General features: G+C 41.9%; 1 protein-coding gene across 3 annotated transcripts in view; it reads right to left on the reverse strand.

Annotated features, from left to right (window-relative positions):
• Positions 1–14,723: 14,723 nt before the first annotated feature.
• Positions 14,724–22,406, reverse strand: part of ZMYM2 (zinc finger MYM-type containing 2) — a 72,047-nt gene continuing 64,364 nt past the window's right edge. For all 3 annotated transcript variants that reach the window (XM_054973447.1, XM_054973448.1, XM_054973446.1), the window contains 6 exons: positions 20,516–20,684; positions 19,972–20,123; positions 18,813–18,927; positions 18,188–18,439; positions 17,576–17,699; positions 14,724–15,618 (listed from right to left, as the gene is read on the reverse strand). In XM_054973447.1, coding sequence (XP_054829422.1) covers positions 15,426–15,618; positions 17,576–17,699; positions 18,188–18,439; positions 18,813–18,927; positions 19,972–20,123; positions 20,516–20,684 — 1,005 coding nt within the window. In that variant the 3' untranslated portion in view covers positions 14,724–15,425. The remainder of the gene's footprint in view (positions 15,619–17,575; positions 17,700–18,187; positions 18,440–18,812; positions 18,928–19,971; positions 20,124–20,515; positions 20,685–22,406) is intronic.

A 22,406-nucleotide genomic window follows, 5' to 3' on the forward strand; every position in this document is an offset into this window, starting at 1 on the left:
GTTGTTTTGGTTGGTCATCATAAAAGGCATTTCACCGATTGTGATTTGAGATTTTCCTAAATAACAAAACACACCCGCTCCAAATAACTTGGAAGGCTTCTCACTATACCATGACAATAATAATAATAATAACATTCGATTTATATACCGCCCTTCAGGACAACTTAATGCCCACTCAGAGCGGTTTACAAAGTATGTTATTATTACCCCACAACAATCACCCTGTGAGGTGGGTGGGGCTGAGAGAGCTCCAGAGAGCCGTGACTTGCCCAAGGTCACCCAGCTGGCTTCAAGTGGAGGAGCGGGGAATCAAACCCGGCTCTCCAGATTAGAGTCCCGTGCTCTTAACCACTACACCAAACTGGCTCTCCATGGCTCATGGCTCATGGGCCCTAGTCTGACACGATCAAATAGTATTAAAATAAAAATAATGCACTGGTGTATTGTGTAAAGATTACAGTGAATATGGTTGAGTTGCTGGATACCTCAAAACCAGCTGTATTTATTTTTCCTATGGCTTTTTTTTTTGAAGAGGGAGTGGATTGCACGTTGCACAAACTGCAGACGCAAGCAGCCAGGACGGGCTAACTTAAATAAACTGGGTCTCAACTAGAGATCATCTTGGGAAAGTCATAGCTGTGAGAAGTTGTGGGAAAGGACAAGCCAATTCAACTGGAAAAAATTGTGTGTTAACTGACTGTTTTCACAGTCTGTGTTACTTGGCTACCACAGCAGCTTAAAACAAGCTACATATTTCTCACTCATGCAACACTCAATGACCATATTAGCCATTAGGAATAAGCTTTAATCCCTTTCTCCCCTTCCAAGGCAGAATGGGCTTTCTTTGTCAATTCTTCATGCTCTTATGTCTCAAAACAGTCATGCATTTGAATTATAAATGTAATTGCAGCAGGGGTCACCATTAAGAAATTATGAAGTGCCATGATTTCTTCTGGTTTACACTGGCTTCTAAGAGCTTATCTGCATATGAGATTACTACATGCTCAGTTAGTGTATGCCTTGGCAAAATGTCCTATATCTACCATGAGGGCAGGCATAGAATGTGTATAGGTGGTAGAACAACACTTGAGGGGAAAATGTATGCCTATATCTTTAAAAATACACAAAAAATGTGCCATAGCAGACATTCCAGAAGTAGACTTTTTGCTGCTACCCCCCACCTCCAGAATTCCTCTTCAGAAAGATTTCAAAAGTGTAATTCATACATTACAGAATATACAACTTGATTCTGGGGCCTCTATCCTGTGCTAGAATCACAGTCCAGCATGAGTTGCATGCTCTCCGCAAAGCCTATGTGTATGGTGCCCAATTCAGATCAGGATGTTGGTGCAGTTTTAGAAGGGGCTTCCACCTTCTACTTGACACCATTTTCCTGATCTGCAATGGTCTTGGGGTGCACTATATCCAAGGGAACACACAGGTTTCCCTGGTAGGCCAAATATACCTCTGGGACTGTTTGGAAAAATGACACTGGGTGGGTTGCTGGCTAAAGTCCCCTCTCCATACGTTCTACTCTTCTGATCAGAATCAGGAATCACATGCATAGCAATTTAGGAGATCCCACTATTTATGTATGATACAGGGTGGGAACCCCAGACCAAACCTGTGTACTCCATAATATGTGAATCATTCTCCCTGTATCATGTTTATAGGTTCAGGTTTCAAACGCTTTTCTATATAATGAAGATACAAAGCTATAAAGAGTTACCACTTCACCTGCTGCATGGTTATTTTTTTCCACTTCCCCAACAAACTCCTATAGTGGATAATCAATCACTTTCCCTGCACCTTCAAGAGAGAATACCCGTATTTATTTTCTGCTGATTGAAGGCTACAAATATGCAGACTCCTACAACTGTTAGTTTATTAGCCTCTAACAAATGTGCACAGAAATAAACTGACTTGCCATGGCCAGTTGGCTAAAATTGTATTGAAAATCTAGTCAAAATGGGAAGTGGATTTTTAATATCCAGGTACCTCTAGCAAATGGCGACATAGCAACAAAAATAGTTCTTACTGAGGCTTAATTTTGTGGACAAAATGAGCCTCAATAGATACCTTCTTTCACATTTTGGTTCCTTAATAGGTAGTTGCCTTGATTTGAAGTTTTGAAGACCCAGAAATTTTATTGATTTTCAGTGGGCACTGTAAGACAAACAGGCAAGTCTCTGAAAGCCAGTTTAGGTGCTACTGCTTTGTGTAGATGGCCAAAAAGTCCACAGTCATTTCCAGACAGGCTCTTTGTCTGCAGTAGCATGACCTGCAAAAAAAAAGTTTCAAATAGTTCTTGTTGCTTTTGCTGTCCAATAGCTAGAATATACATACTAATGACAGCCTAGCCCTGGCACCATGCTGATTGACGGTGATGGACATTTTAATGCAGCTCCATCATTGGCAAAAACTTCTTGGAGCCAAAGCATTAAATACTTTTTTACTCTTGAGCTATCACATCCATGGCCATTTTGAGAAGTGAATCAAAGCAGGATGTGTGTGCTTGTGTGCTTTGTGCACTCATTTGACAATTGGAGGACAAACCTACTAGCAGTGATTCCTCTCTCTCTCTCTCTCTCTCTCTCTCTCTCTCTCTCTCTCTCTTTCTCTGAAACCTCCTCAGGGTATGGAGTACCCTGCCCTCATACGAACTGGTGGTGTGATACTGTCCCAGACACTCTGACCATTACACTGCGCTGTCCCTTTCTTCAGGCCCTCTCCCAGTCTAGCTCACCTCACAGGGTTGTTGCGGGATAGAACAGAGGAAAGGAGGAAATAGAGCAGAGGAAATAGATCCACATAGAGCTCCTTTGAAGAAGGGTGGGATAAAAAGTCAAGATAGTCCATCCTGCCATATGTGGTCTACTATAACTGACAATGACTCCATTATTTCAGGACCTTCCTTTCTTATTGAGATGAAATGCTATTTTTGTTCTGTTTTTGTTTTCTGCTTCAAAGCCATAAATACTGGATCCAGCACTGCTGCTACTGAAGCAAGTAAATGCAGATACAAAGAAGGCCTTCTCTCAACCCAGAAGTGCTGTTTTCACATGCGCTCCAGGAGATCGCGCAAACTCACAGCATGAAGCGTCTTCCTAGCACGATCCCCTGGCACGATTCCCTTTAATGGCCCAATGAAGTCAGAAAAAGGCCATTAAACGGGATTGTGCCCGGAAATTGCACTAGAAAGACGCTTTTATGCTGTGAGTTTCGTGCAATCTTCTGGGCGCGTGGCCCTGTGAAAACGGCCCTGGGGGGGGGAAAACAACAACTTACAGCCCCCTACCCTGGGCACAGCCAATCTGGCCACCTGGTTTCAAACCACAGCAACAGGGAGACCAGACTGCGGTACTGCACTCTACGTAGGTCTCCCCTCAAAGTCAACTCGGAGACTGGAGTTGGTGGAAAACACCAAGCTCATTTGCTATCAGGAGCTAGCAGACCATGCATATTACTCCCATTCTGTAATCACTCCACTGGCTACCTATCAGTTACAAGGCTCAATTCAAAGTTTTGACTACCACAGATAAAGCTTTTCATGGCCTTGGCCCAGCATATCTATGGGACCGCCTCTCGCCCCCTATGCTCTGCCACAGCCAGGCCGTCGTCACATGGGCCCTTATTTCGTCAGTTTTGCACTAGAAATCGTTTCTTCTGTTAATGTTATTAGAACAGATTCTCCCATCTTTTGACGACTGCTTGCGCTTCCAGTCAGTCACATTAAAAGGGAAAAGCGCAATTCGATGGTCAGCCAAAGTGCCTCCGGAAACGGGGCCCTAAAAATCCCACCCCCCTTAAAAAAAAATTTTCCCACATATTTGTGTTATATCACTCTTCTATTATACAATGTTGTGCTGGGCCAACCCAAAAGCCAACCGTGATAGGTAGCAGAGGTTTCCCGCCCACGGCAGAATAGCGCTATAGCGCTATAAGGCTGACTTTAAAAAAAAAATTACTTTGAGGCTTAATTGCGGGTCACGCTGGGGCTTGTGGGAGTGTAGGGCAGGAGAATCAGAGTTAGGTGAGACAGATGATCGGGGAGAGTGAGCGTTTTGGTGTTGCAAAGCGTTCATAGTCGATCCAGGGCATTCACATGGAAGTGGATAAAGACGACATAAAGAGTCACAAAGCGTGAATTGGGGAGAATGGCGAAATCGCAAGAGAGCCGGAATAAGGTGAGCATTCAGCAGGAGATGGCACTAGTTTGGCGCTAAATTTATGGCCGTGTGACGATGGCCCCACTTCACTCATCTGAATAGGGCCTTCTGCAGATACCACCCTGCAAATGAGAAAAATCTACAGCTGCCCATACATGTCCTTTCTCTATGGAAGAGGCTGCCTGAGGAAGTCAGGAAAGCTCCCACTTCTGCAAATTATGCAAAACTGAATTGTTTAGGAGGGCTTTTTCACTCAGGTAATAGGGCTGTGTTGTCAGAGAGCTGCTGTAGTTAAGTGGTTTGGCTGCAAATCAGCACTCTACTGGTTTGAATCCCACTACTGCCATGAGCCACTCTTCTCAGCCCCAGCTGTATTGTGAGGATAATAATAGCATCGACTTGTTCATAATTCTGAGTGGGGCACTAATCAGCCTATAAGAGCTGTATATAAACACATGCCTTGGTAAAGGGACAGGGATTGCAGACTCTTCCACTGGGTACTATCTATTGATATAGATATGCTCCCAGTTTCCACGTTGTTAGAGATGTCATATTAATCTTTACTGTTTGTTTCAGAGAGGTTTCATCTCTGTATTCAGCTTTATGCTGTGTTCAAATTTCTACAACCCATACCTATTGTATTTGTTCACTACATGTCCTAGCTGTTGATCTTATTGATTAGCACTGTGTAATCCACCTTGGCTCTCTGTGAGAAAGGCAGACTATTAAATAAATAAATTCCTCACTATCACCTTTCTCAGTTCCTTGGCCTTTAGGGTGACCTAGGTCCCCAGTAGATTGTCTACCCTAATCCCCCGGGAGATCTGCCCAGTGGGTGGTGGTATATTGCAACAACTACAGCAAAAGCAGGGAGGGAGATTTCAATGAGTTTCCTTCCCAACTTCTTGCCCTTCCTCAATCTTTGGTAATAGCGCCAGCTCTGAGAATATCTTGATACTCAAGAGGATTGGGTATGTTCTGTTTGTTTGTTTTTAACTTGAGCAATCCCCCAGGGACTGCAAGGAGGCCAGATACACTACAAAGTGTTCAGAAATATCCTGTAGATGAAATTAAATGCACTGAAGCAAAATTCACATATATCGTTATACGAGGAATTTTTCATTTATTATTATACAAAAAATATTTCCATTCATATCCAAGAGACCTCCCTCCTTTGTGTTTTTAACTTGAATCATAGATTCTCCCATAACCACTCTCAGAAGTCTTTGGTCAAGAGGCAGGATAATAAATGTTTCGAATCTTTCCTGGATTTATTCATCTCTTCCTGTTATGCACTTTTTAAATTCTTATGAATTTTATCTATTTTATTCTTCAGTTCAGTCATGAACACATTTGTTTACAGAAGGACGAGACAGATATTCCCTCAACAAGATGTCAAAATAAGTTTGCCAAGTTTGATAAAAACCCAGTGCAGTTTTGGAAATGGGGAATCCTTTGCATGGTTCTCTGTATGCCAGTGTTTGAACACTATGGTGTAACGGTTCCAAGATATAATATATACCAGTATTACTATAACTTTGATTTTTCCAAATTAAAACCATAGCAAACAAAACTTTACCATTCTTCTATTCCTTTTCTTACACCTTGTGGGTTTTTTCATTATTTTTATACAAACAGTATCAGAATTACTACTAAACCACTTTAGAATTTCCTCACCGCCTTCTGTTCTAAATTTAGCTTCACCACACACCTCATGGCCGCTATTCCTTTTGCATCTGTTGCAACTCAGTTTGGCTTGGAACATTATTTGCCATGGCACACTTAACTCATGCAGTTCATTGTGGAATCATGTGATCAAGATGAACACAAAGTCCTTTTTAAATGGAAAAGATCTGAGGCATAGAATAGTTCGCTCCATTTGAAACAACAGTTGTGCCAAAAATGATACGTTCGCTGTGGCTTGGGTCCTGCCTAAATGTTCTGTGGAAGATTGGATGATTTCCCCTCTTCTGTGATGGATGGCTGACTCCCTTTCCAACTATTCCTGGGGGTTCCTCTGTCCCCAAGAAGCAGCATTTTGGATTGTAGTAGGAAAAGGGGACAGAAGTTTTTTTGGCCACAGAAATTTTAGGATGGATCCAGTTCTATAATTCCTTCTCTCATCAGGTTGATCCACACACACTCTTGTCATCTCGTAACTTGATGTTTTGTCACACAGTAACTGCTCTCTGCTGAACTTGTTAATTGCTTCCATTCCTTTCACGCCCCCCACCCCACCCAAGCGAATTCAACAAGCAGGGCTGTGTTTGCAATGGCCAGTTCATGTATGCAAACCCCCTCAAAGGCATACACAAGAAGAGAGGAATGTGCATTTAGAACTGTCGTGGGTCAGGATAAAAGAAACATGTCAAGTCAAGAGCACAAATTGCAACTTGAGCATCTTTGCCTACTGCCCTGTCAGCAAATATATTAAACACTCTGAACACACAAGCAATGCAACAAAATGTGCATCATGGTACCACACATAGTTACAAATCCATACCTTTGATGACACAAACGTTGATGTCAATATTTAGCAGTTATTTATATTTATACCCTGCCTTTTTCCCTACTGGGGTCCAAGTGGCTTATATCATTCTTTCCTGTTTCATATATCCTCAGAAATAACCCTGTGAAGGAGGTTAGGCTGAGATTGACAGGCCCAAGTTCACCTAGCAAGCTTTCATGGATGAATGGGGATTTTAACATGGACCTCCCAGATCCTAGTCCAACACTCTAACCCAGGGGGCCTCAACCTTTCTGTTCCTGTGGGCTCTTCTGGAGATCTAACATGGGCTGGTGGCTGCAACCGCAAAATGGTTGCTTCAGGAGGCGGAGCTAACTACAAAATATCAGCAAGTGACATTATGCATAACTAACTGTAATTCATTATCACAGACAGAAGCTGTTTAATGGATGCCTTTAAAAATAAAGACATTGTTTAAAAATATTTCCTTGCATACAAACACAGCAATGCAGTGAAGATCCTTGTGCTGTGGAGGCAACTGTTGCTGAATTTTTTTTTTAAATGTGTGTAATCAGATCTCCAATGGCCAATGAGAAGCCCTGCTAGGCAAAAGCCCCACCCATTTTCTGAAAACACTTGGCAGGCGCCAGGAAAGGTGTCACTGGGTGCCATGGTACCCACGGGTAACATTTGGACACCCCCTACTCTACACCATGCTGGGTTTTGAACAGAGTGCCTCTGTTATGATCTTCACTTTCTTTAGGGTGGATTTTGTTTTAATCTTTCCCTTCACACTCTCTGGGTAGTTAGCTGCCACTAGGAATATTAAATTCCAATATTTTTACTTCGACAATACATTTTTACTTAAGTTTTCCCTTTGGTAATGTGTTTAAGCGTCAGGCTCCTTCGTGGTTCTATGTGGCCCTGAGGATATGAATGGGATATAGCAATGACAGCTACACTGGGATATAACAAAACAAAATAAATGTTTATTTTTCAAGAAGCGTATTGGTTTCATAAAAGTAGCTCTTAGTTCTTAAAGTTACTTTCTATAAACTCATTCACACAGATCCCTTCTAAGGCTTCACACACAGTTAGCCTCCTTCACTAGACTCAATAGTTCTCTCACAGAAAACTCCTCAGGCAGCACACAGATAGCCTCTCTCTTATTCACAGAAATATGAAACCTGCTCAGGCAGCACACAGCTGGCCTCTCTTTCCTGACTGAGAGCGGGACCACAAGTGACGCCTGACACAGGTTGGACACTAGTCAGCTTCGCTCAAGTTTTGAAGGGAAATGTGGTCTTGCAGCTTGGCTCTCTGACTGCTGTCCAATGGACTTTCCAACTGTCACTTCTCCAACATTCCGCCAAGCTGCCTACATTTCCCATCAAAACTTGAGGGAAGCTGGCAAGTGTCCAACCTGTGTCAGGCGTCACTTGTGGTCCCACTCTGAGTGTTCTTTCACAAACATGCTCAGTTCAGGTTCCACACAGGTTATATTTCTCTCATAAAACACTTCAACATATTCAGGCAGCACACACCTAGCCTGCTTTCTTCTGACTCAAAACCTTTCTCTCCCTCCCTGTCAGTCTCCACAGCATTCACTCCACCCACCCTCTCAGCCATCAACCAATCATATCACTCACTCATCCATCTCCTTCACCCCCACTCTTCACCTATTTCATCCAGCATTTAAAGATACATGCACACATTTACTTGGAATCATTACAGCCTCACATCTATTTCCTCACTGTAATCCCTATAGCAACTCTGGAAACAGCTTGCCAAAAGGCCATTCATGAGAAAGGCAAAATTTGAATTAAGAATCTCCGAATTTGTAGCTCAGGTTTTTGACCATGATGCAATACAGATTTCAATCTTACGTCCACACCAATGGAGAGCAGACTCTACAATTCCTAATCAAACAGTGGTGAAGAGTCACAATTACCAACTCGCTAGGAAGCAGCAGAAGCAGCCCTGAGCTAGGAGCCTCTAATTAGCTGCAGCCGTTTCCATTTCTCTGCATTGCCTAAGCCCAGCCACACTGCACTTGCATTAAACAAAACCTTTTTTAAAAAATGCAGCAGTCATCCATTCTGTTCCTCCTGTAGCTGAACACTTTTGTTGTTTTATAATAAAATGGTGGCATTAGTTCATATCATGTGATTAAAAAGGATTCATCGCCCATTAGAGCCCCTAATCACAGCCCATAGTCCCAGTTTCACAGTTCTCACCGAAGTAGTCCACTTGACCCTGCTTACTGCAGCATTTTTATTATACTGGCTCAAAGGACAAGGGATTGAACAGAAACAAAAAAATGCAGGGGAGCAAATTGCTGTCACCACTCACTGCTGTGTGTTCAGGAGTCGGACCATCCTGGCTCCAGTTGAATGGAGGGGCGGGAATGGGAGTCTAGCCAGCACCACTTGATAAGAATCTCCAATCTCCCTGACTGACAAAATCTAGCCCGTTTCTTTTTATGCCCTGAGCTGTTTTTGAATTAATTCATACCAGCTAATCAGGCAAGTAATTGCATTTTCAGTGGTGCATTTAAGGAACCTTATATCGTGACCAAGAAAGACCACTGGCAGTCAATTTCATACTGGAAGCGCGGGTGGGGGGGGTGGACACTGGGCTTGGATTTTTGGAACAGAAGACTTGTCTCCCACAGCACGCCACAAACTTTGTAAAGTTTGTTAAAAAAAAACCTCTGCTTGTTGAATCAGCTGTTCAAAGCAAAGAAGAGTCCAACTGGTACAAATACATTTTTGCAGGACACTTGAAATATTCCCTGTCTGGATTCAGGTAGATCTACTTCACTGACTCCTGATGGATTTGGTATAAGCAATTCTTTTACTGAATTGAAAACTGGTAGCCATTTGACTACAGAGAATAGCTGGAGACTGCCAAATTCATTCCGATGACTAAGACAGTCTAAATGGTGCCCCCCTCCCCAAGAGCCACTAAAAATAATACAACTGTCACTGCTGGTCTTTAATGGTATCACAAACCCTGCACCCCGAGACAGACTGCTACACTCTTCTGAAGGGTAGGGCTGGGCTTGTCCGATTAAGACAAGTTGAGGCCCTAGAGAGATCCCATAACTTTACCAAAATGTGGTAATTTTCACTAATTTTATTGCCTTTAAAAAGGTAAAGGTGCAAGCACCGAGTCACTACTGACCCATGGGGGGATGTCACATCACAGTGTTTTCTTGGCAGACTTTTGAGGTCTGGCAAATCTGACACCCTAAACTCTAGTTTGCTTAGCTTGTTGTAAATCTGGCTCTGGCTAGCACAGTGTCCAGGATATGGTTGGAAAACAAATGATCGAGCAAGCATTTTGAGCTAAGATGATCTGGGTCTCTTCAGTGCCAGGCTAGATGTCCCGGGGAGCCCGTGGATGCTGCCCTGAATTCCATGTCAGAAATTAGACAGGATATAAATCTGGTGAATATATTGTACAGGATTTGAAACAGCGGGTATGCAAGAAGCGTAGTGGTGATAATGTATAGTAGATATTCTAGTAGTTTTTCCTTTTTCTTTCTGACCCATCTTCAGTCAAAGCAGTTTATAGCAATACAATTAATGAAAATACAACCGACATCAGAAAATGTATAGCAATCAACAGCAACAAGCCAACCCAATTAGTTGAACGGCCAATTCAAACCAGCAGAATTAAAGAATAGGTGGTCAAACTCAACAATAGGGGTAGAGATCACAGATTATTAAAACCTTAAAAATACTCTCCCCGCAAAACAAGATCCCTTTAATCTAAAACATACTTCTGTAATTAGAATAAATACCACTTAAGACTCTAAACATAAGCCATTTACTTATGTGCATGGCTTTCAAGAACTGATAATATAGTCTATACTTCTATCCAAAGCCATTGTTAGTCTATGTTAGTACCTTGGCTGCATCTACACATTGTTGAATATTGCGCTACAGCAGGCATTTGTAACTGGGCCATGCCATTCACTCATGCAAATCCAGTTGCAAATGACTGCTATAACACAATATACAACCATGCATGGATGCAGGTCATGCCCTCACTCAAGGCCTCTGAACTGCTCTGTGAGCAGAAAATGGGTGAGTGGGAAGGAACATGACCGTGGTGTTACTTGCAAAGGATGCAAACATTTCCACAGCCCACCACTGTAGATTTATTGAACTGTGCAGATCGGAGTTTAATCCAAGACAGATCAGCCCAAGCATGAGTTTTTAAGACACTGTGGTCATGATGGGCCAAGAATACCCACCTGCCAGCAACACATCGCAGACACTAGTCCAGGAAGCGAATCAGATTTATACCCAAAAGGCTGAAGCTAACTCAGTGGAATTAAGATTTTTTCCCTTGGAACAGCTGCTTACCATTCAAAGAAGAAAAATTCTAAGCCCCCTCAGGATTTGTGTTGCAGAACTAGTTTCATTGTTGTTTGGATCTCACATGGTCTGTGGCATTTTGGTCACTCCAACTGTATTCATAACGCTCCATCTGTGCAGCGTCCATAAGGCCATGCTACCACCTTTACCAGGACACTGCAAGTGTAGAAACAAGAGCTCTTCCACAGCACAGAAAGTTGTAGCAATATGACAGTGAAACCAACTGGAAATATTTCACACACAACACAATCAGCCACTTGAATGTCAGCATCAGGGCTGAGGCCACACCTCAGCAGCAGAGCATCTGTTATGTGAAATAGAAAACATTTGAAGGTGTGCTTTGCATCTCCAGTTAAAAGAATAAAGTAGTAGGTGATGTGAGACTTCTAACCTGAGACCCTAGAGAATCATCACCTGAGTAGACAATGTTGACTAGGAAAGATCAATGGTCAGACCCAGTACAAGGCAGTTTCATGTGCCTTAGTAACTAGTAAATGCTTATTTGTAAAACTTAAAGAGTGTGATTATGGCGGGACAATCAGCAGAAGAGGAAGAACTCTTGCCCTTAAAGCACAGATGCTCGGGATTATATACTCTCTCAGCACTCAGTAGATTTGTAATATGCCTGATTTCAAATGAATACTGGGCCAAAATAGACTATTGAGATCTACAGCATGAAGATTTTTTTAGGTTATGGGGGTGATTTACAAAAGTAAATTATTGCTGCATTAATTTGCTGAGCCTTCATTGACGAGGAACAAAATAAATTTTATTCAAAAAATTAAACAAGTTAATAAAAACGGAACACCACAAATTTTAATGACAGGGGCGGGAGAGATAACCCTTATTATATTTACAAGAGCAATTTATATACAGAAAAATAACTCTGCAGAAATCTTCCTGATTGCCCTTACGGCATAATACTGCAGTCTCTTGGTCCATGGTTAAGAGACGCAGGTTTCTATGTTCCCTTCCCCCTCTCCCTATGGTTTGCGGTAACTGTGGAACAGTATTATGCTTGCATTAGTACTAAACATGGTTAACACTAACTAGACTTTCACTTGTGATCAGGGTTTGAATGGGGGTTTGCAAACCTGGGTCACAAGAGGATCTGGTTAGCACACGCAACACTAAAGCAAACCCTGAAAGTGAAAAACCATGATTAGGAGAATTGTGGGGAGGGGTTAAGGCTGCACCAGTGCTGCTCTCCTAGCACAGCTTTTTGAAGTCATAGGAGTACTTCCAAAAAATATTCCCCAAACGAAAAATATGACATGGGATGGGTTTAGACACATGACAACTTTCTACACTGACACACTGTTGAATTGGTTTAAGATGAACATAACACATATAGGTGGCCTCTGAAGCACACATGCATATAACCTGGGCAACGTATTGGACACTGGAGTGGTCTTTGAGCGCACTCCGAAGCTTAGATGCAGGATCCAGATCATGACAACATTTACAAGGAAAGTTTTGGCCCAACATCGGTGATTGACTCAGGGAGTGGCTCTTAAAAAAAAAAAAGTATAAATGTAGATATTGCTGTGGATTGTAAACTTGAAAATCTGTTCATTGATGTAGCCATGTCCAATATTTCCTTTGCACTTTAAACATCGGTTTGCTAGTATTTATGGTCAATATTGTCCCCCTGTATTCATCTGACAGCAGAGCACAGAATATATATGGGACAGGATTACTGTGCAAATAGAAGATTGCATTTTGTTGTATCTGTACTATAGGCTCACATCAACCGGTTGCACAGTAACTGAAACACAACTGTTTAGCCAATTGCAACTAGAGAACAACAGCTGCAAACTGAATTCCTCAAACTGAAATCTCAGCCACACACAAACAAGTCAAAGAAGGATTAATGGTGCCCCTTCATTTAATAAGAAGTGATTTGCTCTAGCTATTTATAGATGCATTCAATTTCTATAGTGGGAAAGGATGGAAGAGCCCCTGAGTTTCAGTTATTCTTTTTGAATTAAAGAATTTGTTTATGATGTTTGATCTGAATATTCTTAGGAACTTTGAAAAATTATTGCTCCAAATTATGAACAGTTTTCATAGTCTAACATAAGGAATATTCACTGAACAAAGTATAATTCCTCTGCAACAACATATTCCTTCATTATGCTCTTTTCAAAATTATGCCTATGTATTGAATTTTAAACCATGTACACTAGTGCCATCCATCCTTGATAGCAGAAGTAAGACATGCACTTCTGTGCTTTCTTGAACTAAAAAAAACCTCCTTTTGCTTATCAAGTAAGATTCTAGTGAATTAAAAAACAAAATGAAGGAACGATTACCTGTCCTTGTCTGATCTTGGGCTGTCTTAAGCTAGAAAGCTCAAAGAAAAAAGAACCAGCTTGGGAAATGCAGTTATTCTTCAATTTGACTGCAGTTAAGATTATACGCTAAGTAATACGTAAAGATCATTATAAAGGATGAACTGTGTTTTGAAACCAAATTCTTCAGGCAAAAAGCCAGTGGAGAATCAAGCCTACTAAAACCAGTGAGAGGCCTTTCAGCATAGGCTTGTACACAAGCCAGAGCTGCTTTCAAAGTGCACCTCTTCTTTCAAGGACATGATTCTATTGTTGGAGATCTTGTGTTGTCAAGCATTTAAAAGGCAATACTTGACAGTCGCATGAGCATCACGGCATCTTTCTGTGAGGGTGATGAACGCGCCATGTCCAAATTTGAAGAATTTTGCATTTGATTAGCTCTTTCTCTGTACCAGTTCACTGCTCTAGCCATTTTCAAGAGATGAAAATTAGAGAATCTGCCTTCCACTCTCTTCCCAAGCTCCTCTTCACCACCTCAAATCTGAAATAGGTGAATGCCTTCCCTCCTTTTTCCTGCACCAGAAGCACAACTAGCAAGACATAGGACTGTTAAAAGGAGGGAAGAGCTTGCAGCAAAACTGCCACTGCTTGCTTACATACCTGTGAAAAGCCATGCTCGAAAGAGGACTTGCAAGGGTATCTCACAAATGCCAGGTTTTAAAGAACCATACAGACAGTGTTGTGCCTGTGCTGGGGCTTCCCCAGCTCTCCCTGTCCCCCTTTCCAAAGTATTCTTTCATGCAGCAAGAAAAGCTTGGGGGACCACCTGAAGCAAGACTGAACAAATTACAAGAAGGATGCCGCAGAAAGTGAAAATGATCAAAATCCCTCTTCCATGTACATGGTGTATGCATGCATCCCAAGCAAAGGTAAAGAAAGAATGGGATGCTTTGTACACAACAGGAAGGAATGGTGAAACAGAAAGCTTTGCTTCTTCATAACTTCTGACTGCACAACAAACATTTCTGGTGACTGTACCCATGAACAGTGAAAAGGGAAAGAAGAAATTGCTGTGAATTTCAATTTCATCTGTGCGCATGCTCACCTCGCACAGATATCACTGCAAGTTCTCTAAGCCTGTGCATATCTTTCAGATGTACACAAGCACAGCAAATCAAAGACCGACAGTAAAGGAAACTTCGAAACAAAACACTTTTTCAATAGGCAATCGTCTCTTTAGCTAAGGAGAGCAAGGTGCCATCACTTAATAAGGTGAAAATATAATGGAAAGTTGTTACATTGCTTTCAGAAAGATACACATATGACTAAATGGCTTGCATGTCTTCAAGCTGGCACTCTTATCCAATGTATTTGTAAGGGCAATTCAGAGAGGAACAAATAAGAAAAGGATACTAAGGTTCTCTTTTAATAAGGGCAACCGAAAAAAGTTGTTTTCACCAGTATAGATCCACATCACAGTACATCAATATCAACAGCATTCTCTTCCGTCTATTTTTGGTACATAAGATGGAACCCTCTCTCTAAATAACCTCATAAGGCTTCAGTAACTAAGAGTAAAAAACCTATTAGTTTACAATTTCTTTAAAAAATTCTGAAAGACACAGCAAGTTCTAAACTTTAGTAGTGCTATCCATACACAACTACCTGGCTTCAGAACCCAGTAAAAGCCCAGACCCTCTTTCAAGGAAGCTCTGCAACAGGGAAGCTGTGCAAACGAGACGTTGCTTATTATGACCCCCCCTCCCCCAATTACACATGGCACATTCTCATTCAAATTTTGCAATGTAAAAAGTTAAACATACCTAACCAAATAAATAATAATTAAAAAAAATGAATGTGTTTGTTAAGTATCCTAAAACCACTATGTAGAATAATGGCCACTTTCGCGCTCACGGATTATTTACATGGTAATACCCCAGCTGAGGGTACACTGCTACAAAACGTGTTAAAACAAAGAGTAAACTTGAAATGTTTCTTTTTCCATAATAAAAGTCTAGCAGCTTGACTATCTAATGCTGTTTTGTGTGTGTGTTTGTGTGTGTGTGTGTGTGTGTGTTTCCCCCGCACAAATGGTTTGGGGAAGTGTTTAATCCATGTCTTCATCCAGTTCATAATTGTCTTTTTCATAAATATCTTTTACTAAAAGAACCCGTACAAGCATGTTTTCCAAAGTATTGCGGTCCACTGAGGCGGAGGTGTACCAAAGTGGGTCATCTGAGGAATCACGGCAGGCTGGTTGCAAATAGAACACATCCGTTCTCTGACTGAGGTTCGGTGGGCTAGAAGGGAGAAGAAAGAGGTTAGCAGAGTACTACCTTACATAAAGAACTTGCACATATTTAAGCAGGCCAGGAGACTACAGGAGCATGGCACCCAGCCATGGAAGAACAGGGCTGAGCATTTGTCTCCCTTCCTCTTCCATATTAAAAGCCTAAATAAGGCCAGAGGAACAAGCTTTTTGGCACCAGCCAAAGAGAAGGAACCAAAGGGCTCACTCGACCCTTAGACAGTGGCTTTGAGGTGAGCTAAGGAAATGGATCTAGGACCAGCCCTGGAGTGAAATGAATTCTTTTGTGTTTGCTGTTTATTCATATTGGTGTTTTTAAAATGTAAACTGCTTTGAGCTGCTTGGGAGAAAAGCAGCATATAAATATTTAGATATATATACTTACATAGATAGTAGCAGTATATGGTTGCAGATTTAAACATTTCTCGGAAATGCATTAAAATGAAAGAGCATTAATGAACTCATTAATACCATCTAATATCACCTAATGGTCTCACCAATGCAATTTAAGAGCAAGGACTTGAATGGTGTTGGGTTTTTTAAAGCTATATAAAAAATTTAGCTAGAATATTCAGCTTTAGTGGGGGGTTTTGTTCCTTCGCTGACCTGAACTTTCCAATATATGCCAAGTGCTCCCCCTGTTGGCTTTTTAGACCATTGGTCCATCAAGGCCAGTACTGTCGATTCAGACTGGCAGAGGCTCTCCAGGATCTCAGGCAGAGGTCTTCCACATCACCTGCTACCTAGTTCTTTTAACTGAAAACGCCAGAAATTGAACTGAGGACCTCCGGCCGGCAAAGCAGATGCTCTACCACTGAGCCGCAGCCCCTCCTTCTTGAGAGGGAAGGGTCAGGTTTCAAACACTGGAGGCAGGTTTCAAACATTGCTTCGTGGAACAGTAGGATACAGGCCTGTCCGGAGCCGGGGTTGCGGCTTGGACTGGCGACCCCCACCCCTACAAGCCCAAGGCACTCACCCCGCAGAGGGGCCCGACCGGAGGGCAGCCGGGCGCAACGCCGGAGGAGCGGGAACAGCCGGGCAAGAGTGCCAGCCGTCCCAAAGGCCAGCGCGCCAGAGCCGCGGCCGCACCAAGCAGCCAAGCGGAGGGCGCCAACAACCCGGAAGTTGGCGCGAGCCTCGCCGCCACCGAGAGAAGCTCGGCATCCCCCGAGGGGCATTGGCCCCTTCTGGCTGGGGGCGGGGGGAGGAGCTGGGAGGGCTTGAGGGTAGGCGGTCCAAGCTGCAGGAAGCAGGGAGAGTTGGGGTAAAGCCCTGGGATTGGCCATGAGGGCAAGCTGTTTGGCTGCCCATGGCACGGGCCATGGGGCTAGCTTTGGGGGTGGGCTTTAGGGGTGGGGGGAGGGCTATCACTTAGGAGGGAGGGATATAAGGTGGACAGAAGTTCCTGGCCAGAGAGGAGAGTGGAGGTTCTGCCCCTGAAGTAAGGGTCAGTCCTCCAGGTGAGGAAAAGGGGCAACTACTCAGGAGAGGGATTCTCCCCTCATGCACCCCTATGCCTGATCTGAGGCCTCAAGGGGGAGTCCACCAGGGGCTGGAAGGCCTTACCCAGACCAACCAGGCGGTCTGGGCAGTGTGAAGCAGGGACCGGCCCCGAAGGTAATGGCCAGAGACCTGCCAGTGCCACGGCAGAGGAGCCTGCTGGCACCAGGGGGAGCCAGGACCCCGACAAGGCCATTAGTTATATTAAACAAAATCTACAGTGTGTGTTTTTAAAGCGTTAAGTCTTTTTATGAGAAGCCACCGACCAGCAGTTTCGATGGGGCAAGTACGGGAAGAATGAATGTTGGCTCAGTTAGTGTCTGCTGAAAGCAGCAGTCTGCCTCCCTATGAGAGGGCTTTAAAATCTCTATTAATGTATACTGCAAACAATTAAGAAATCTTCAGATTTTACAACACAGACAATGCATCAACTGAAAGAAAACAAATACCTCTTAGATAAGTAGCATTCAAACATTTTCACAGGACATCTAGAGGGATCTGCGGTATTTTCAACTTGTTCAAATATTGGCTCATCATCTTCATGCTTCCTCTTTCTGGTGGCGATTTTATCTTCTAGCACAGGAGGAGAATTAAGAAAACCGTAAATATTTCAAGAGGCACAGCAATGACAGCATCAGACCTGGGTGAATGAACAAAGCCCATGTCCTACTGGGACAAGGTACTGGCTATCATTCAGTCACATGTACCTTGGTTCCTGATTTCTTTTTTGTTTTGCAAGATTTAGCTAAGACTCCTTTTGCCCTTCTTACTGAGGACGAGACATATGAAAGCTAAATAGCACAAGTCCATGCCTTCCCTTGAACTTGAGCCGAAACTAAATGCTGGCCTCTGATTCAGGTGAGGTAAACACCACTTTGCTGCTACCTGAGAAGAGCAAATTAGCTCCCTAACTGTAATCCATCTGGAGTCTTGGTGAGAAAGGTGGGCTATAAATGAGGTAAATAAACAAATATACGAATGTCTAAAAGCTTCTAAACCAAGGACACCCAACCAAGTAGGCTAAATAAAGATGCTGCTACAGGATACAATGTTACAAGTACCTTCATTATCTGTTCCACACAGAGAGGAAACCTGATATCCAAGACAAGCCTTGCTTTCCATTGTTAGAGGATTTTTCTTCCAATGTCTATAAATGGTGCCAAAGGAAAGTCTTAAGTGCTGCTCCACTGTTTTCAAGCCAAAATACTTGGTGTTAAAGTAGAAAAGCGTATTCAGAAGAGCAACTGGAGAGTGGGATCCTAGCTGTTTTATCCTCCAGAGATATTCTTCTTCAACCCTAGAAAATATCGAACCTGACAGGCGAAGAATATTAAGAAAGAGTTTAAATATAAAAAGTCCAAGTAAATCTGCTGGATTCTAAATGAAAGATTTAGAATTTGGATTTCTATGCAGATTTTTTTTAAAAAGTTGGTTATGTCATCATCTCCTAAACGGAACTAAATTATTCACATGTCTCAGAGGTGTCTGACATGAAAGTTCCATAGTCCCAACTCCTTAGCCTAACACATTGAGGGTTATCCGTGGGGTATTTAAATTTACAACCAAGCTAGGCTTTTCCTGCAGACAATTTAAACAAAAAAATGAGTTTTTTAAAATTGCGCTCATCTCTGAACTGCTACATAATATCAAAGAACAGACAGAAACAACTATGACAAGAAAAGTTACCATCTGGAAGTATGCTTGGCTGCCAGCTTCTGAGTACTTTATTTAATTCCTGTTCAAATGCATGATAATTTGGATCCATAAAGATATTATCTTTTCTATTGCTTCCATTGAGATACTATAGAGAGAGAGGGGCACTCAGTTCAGTACAGTTAAAACAAACAAAGATAATGAAACTACTGTAGGAGACGTGCAATCTTTCATTCACTTTTAAAGCAGCAACACAAAAAGCAGTACAATTATTTCAGTTCAGCATCTCTCAGGTCTGTTAATGTATAAAATATTCCTTCGAAAGTTAAAGATATGCTAGTATTTGTTACAAAGACTGAATCAGAAGTCAGTAACTTGAAGAGGGCTATTTTTAGTTCCACAATCTGAGCATATCTACTTGTGTACGGTTTGTGCACAAACACACTATTCTACCGATTTCCTAAATTATTATATAGGTTTGAAGAGAGTTCACATAGAAAGAACTACAGCACTGAGTTCTAATTCAAGAATAGATGCTCTAAATAAATGGTGACTCTTGGAATGCTGAACCCCGTTCCAGGGGTTAATCTGAGCTGCCAGATTAATCCATAACAATGAATGCTTTCTCTGTACACAGTGCACATTTTATTGATTATATTCTCCTCTTTTCTTGCAAAGGGCATACATGGGGGAACACTTCTACAAGGCAGGTCAGGCAAAGAAATACTGCCTGACCTAAGGTCAGTAATGGAGCTTATGACTGAATGGAAGTTTGAACTGGCTTGGTCCAGGTTCAACACTATTCAACACACTGGGCCACAAAAATGCAAGCATCTGCAATCCTTTTATGACAGGGATTATCTGCCGTACAGGAAGGGAATCCCCCCTCTCTTTCCCCCAGGGACTACACAGCTTTACAATTTCTTCATCTCTTCAGCAGATGGAAGTGCAGCCTCAGAAACAAACAAAAGCTACCTGCTTTTTTCCCTCTGACCTACCATTTCCGTAGATTCTTATCACCATCAGGCCTTCTGTTAATACATTTTAGATGGGCATCTTACCATTGGTGTAATAAAGCACTGCTTCCTATCATACATCAGACATTACTTCAAAAAGACTATTCCATGCTCTGCAAATTAAAGTTTATCTCTGTCCTGCAGACAATGCATTAAGGGGGTGGGGAGTGATTTACCTCCTGAATCCCAAGACACAGATAATAGATGCTGTCAGGTGCATAGTTTTCTCCGTTTGGTCTTCGGATTTCATTAACAAAGTGTGCCAATCCAAAATTTAGCTCAGTCGGAGAATGTGATACAACATCTTCTTTTAATTTCACTGCCTTTGCTGAAATGAAAAAAAAAAGAGAGCATCATGTAATGTAATACTTCAGTAATAAAATAAGCATCCTCCAGAAGACTATATGATGTAGAAAAACATAGTACAGCATCCAACAGAAATACAAAGCAAGTAGTAGAGAGAGATTTTCAGCATAATTGCCAATTTCAACAGCACTTTTCAGATTAACTACTTTGCAGTCATAATGAAGCTTTGTGGGTAACTTGCCATAACTCAAATTTTATTGATTAGAAGCCAAGGCTGTGCGCATCTCTCCCAAAACCACCCCAGTAAGCCCAGAGTCAGAAATCAAACCCAGGTTCAAGTTCAGCACATACTCTACTGGAGCACACTGGCTGTCTGTTAGACCTAAGACTTATAGCTAAGTAGGAAATACTTACTTGATTTCAGCTCATCTAATACTGGCAGATCTTCATCTAGATTCCTAGTTTTTACCCAGTGTTTCCATGCATTTACACCATACGCATACTTGAAGGGAAAACTGCACTCTGAATTCTCAGAGCTATCATCCTGAGAGTGGAATTCTGACACTGCTTTTCTCTTCGCTCCCTGCCATTAAAACAGATCTGTAAATATCACTGCTTATTAACATTGAACTTACAGTCAGCAATTCTACTCTCTACTACAGATGAACAAATGCCTAGTAAAACTGTAACTACCTGCTGTCAACCAGATATCTGAAGACCAATGTAACACTTTTAATTCATGAGCTGAAAGCAACTGGTTAAATCCTTACACTACAATCTCTTTCACAAACCACTCTGCACCTAAAACACCAGCATAAATATGTAGTAAAAATATACAATGGGTTGAATTTTATGACTCCGTTTCACTAACAGCAGTGCTTTCCTCTGGTCCAAGCAAGCCTCTGCCAATGCTAAGGGCTTCATCTGCTAGCATCAGAAGATGGCCGCACATGCCAGAAAAAATATATCGCTATTAGTGAAATTAAATCATTAGACCCAACCCAATTACTATTTACATAGTGCTATCAGTGCAATAGCATTTCCCCCCTCAATTAAAATTGGCTTTCAATGTTTGTAAGTAGTTTTATTTATGTATTCATCCACATTCCACGTTTTCTTTATAACTTACACCCAGTTAAATGGGTACAAGTCCCACAGCAAGGCAGATCAAACTCACCATACACTAAGGAACCCCCCAAATTTACATGGCCTACAAGTTCTTCAGGGCAGGTTATAAAAAGACACAAGAATCTGCAAAATATCCAAGCTGAACCCGCAATCAGGGAAAGTGTACCACATATTTCTCCTCAAAATCCTATCATAGGCTATTATCCAGAACTTATGTCGGAGCCTGGGGAGGAAAATCTACCTTGCCTTTGCATAGCCTTGATCCTGGATTTCTGGGGTAATTTGCTATCACAGGTGATTTTTTTGTTGCAAAACCTCAAAAGTTAGTAGTTCAACTGCTTTGTCCTTTGTAGTACATTGTCACAAACAGTCTGATGCATGGTATCCCCAAAGGAAAATTAATTACCATTTACTGTTTCCTTTCTCTAAGCAAAGAAAGTACCTGGACACAGATTTACCCAATAATAAATGGATTTTCCCACTGAGGTAACTTTGTCCCCAAGCCTCCCCAGTCTTCTCAGACAATCCACACAAAGTGAGAGTTGCACAATTTGCCCGTGTTGGGAGAATCACAAATGCTGCTGGCAGTGGGAGATTTGTAAAATTTTGCCATGAAACTTCCACCCGAATATTCATGTGCAAGAACATTTAAGTGCTAAAACTGGAAATGGGCCTGAAAGTCTGTCGCAATTTTTGAAGTATTCTGATATTGTGGGATAATAATAATACTAACTTGTTCACCACTCTGGGTGAGGCACTAATCTGTCTAGAAGAGTGGTATATAAGAGCAGTTGTTGTTGTTGTCATTATCATCATCATCATCATCATCACCATAATCATCATCATCTTACAAATAGTCAGAATTTTTCACAAATCGTTAGAAATCTAGCTAAAGCTTCTGCTTTGAAACAAGAAAACTACTTTTTGTAAAAGAAACATAGTAGAAAGCTTATGTAGCTGTCTACATTGAACTAGGATCTGGGAGACCCAGGTTCAAATCCTCACTTTGCCATGGAAGCTTACTGGGTGATCACGGGCCAGCCTAATCTACCTCACAGGGTTGTTGCAAGGATAAAATGAAAGAGACGAGAGAGATATACCCATGCTTTGGTCCTTATTAGGGAGAAGGTGGGATACATATAGAATAATTTAACAGTTGTCATTATGTGCTGGCAAT

Source organism: Eublepharis macularius, chromosome 3 (genome assembly GCF_028583425.1).
Source record: "Eublepharis macularius isolate TG4126 chromosome 3, MPM_Emac_v1.0, whole genome shotgun sequence".
NCBI lineage: Eukaryota > Metazoa > Chordata > Lepidosauria > Squamata > Eublepharidae > Eublepharis > Eublepharis macularius.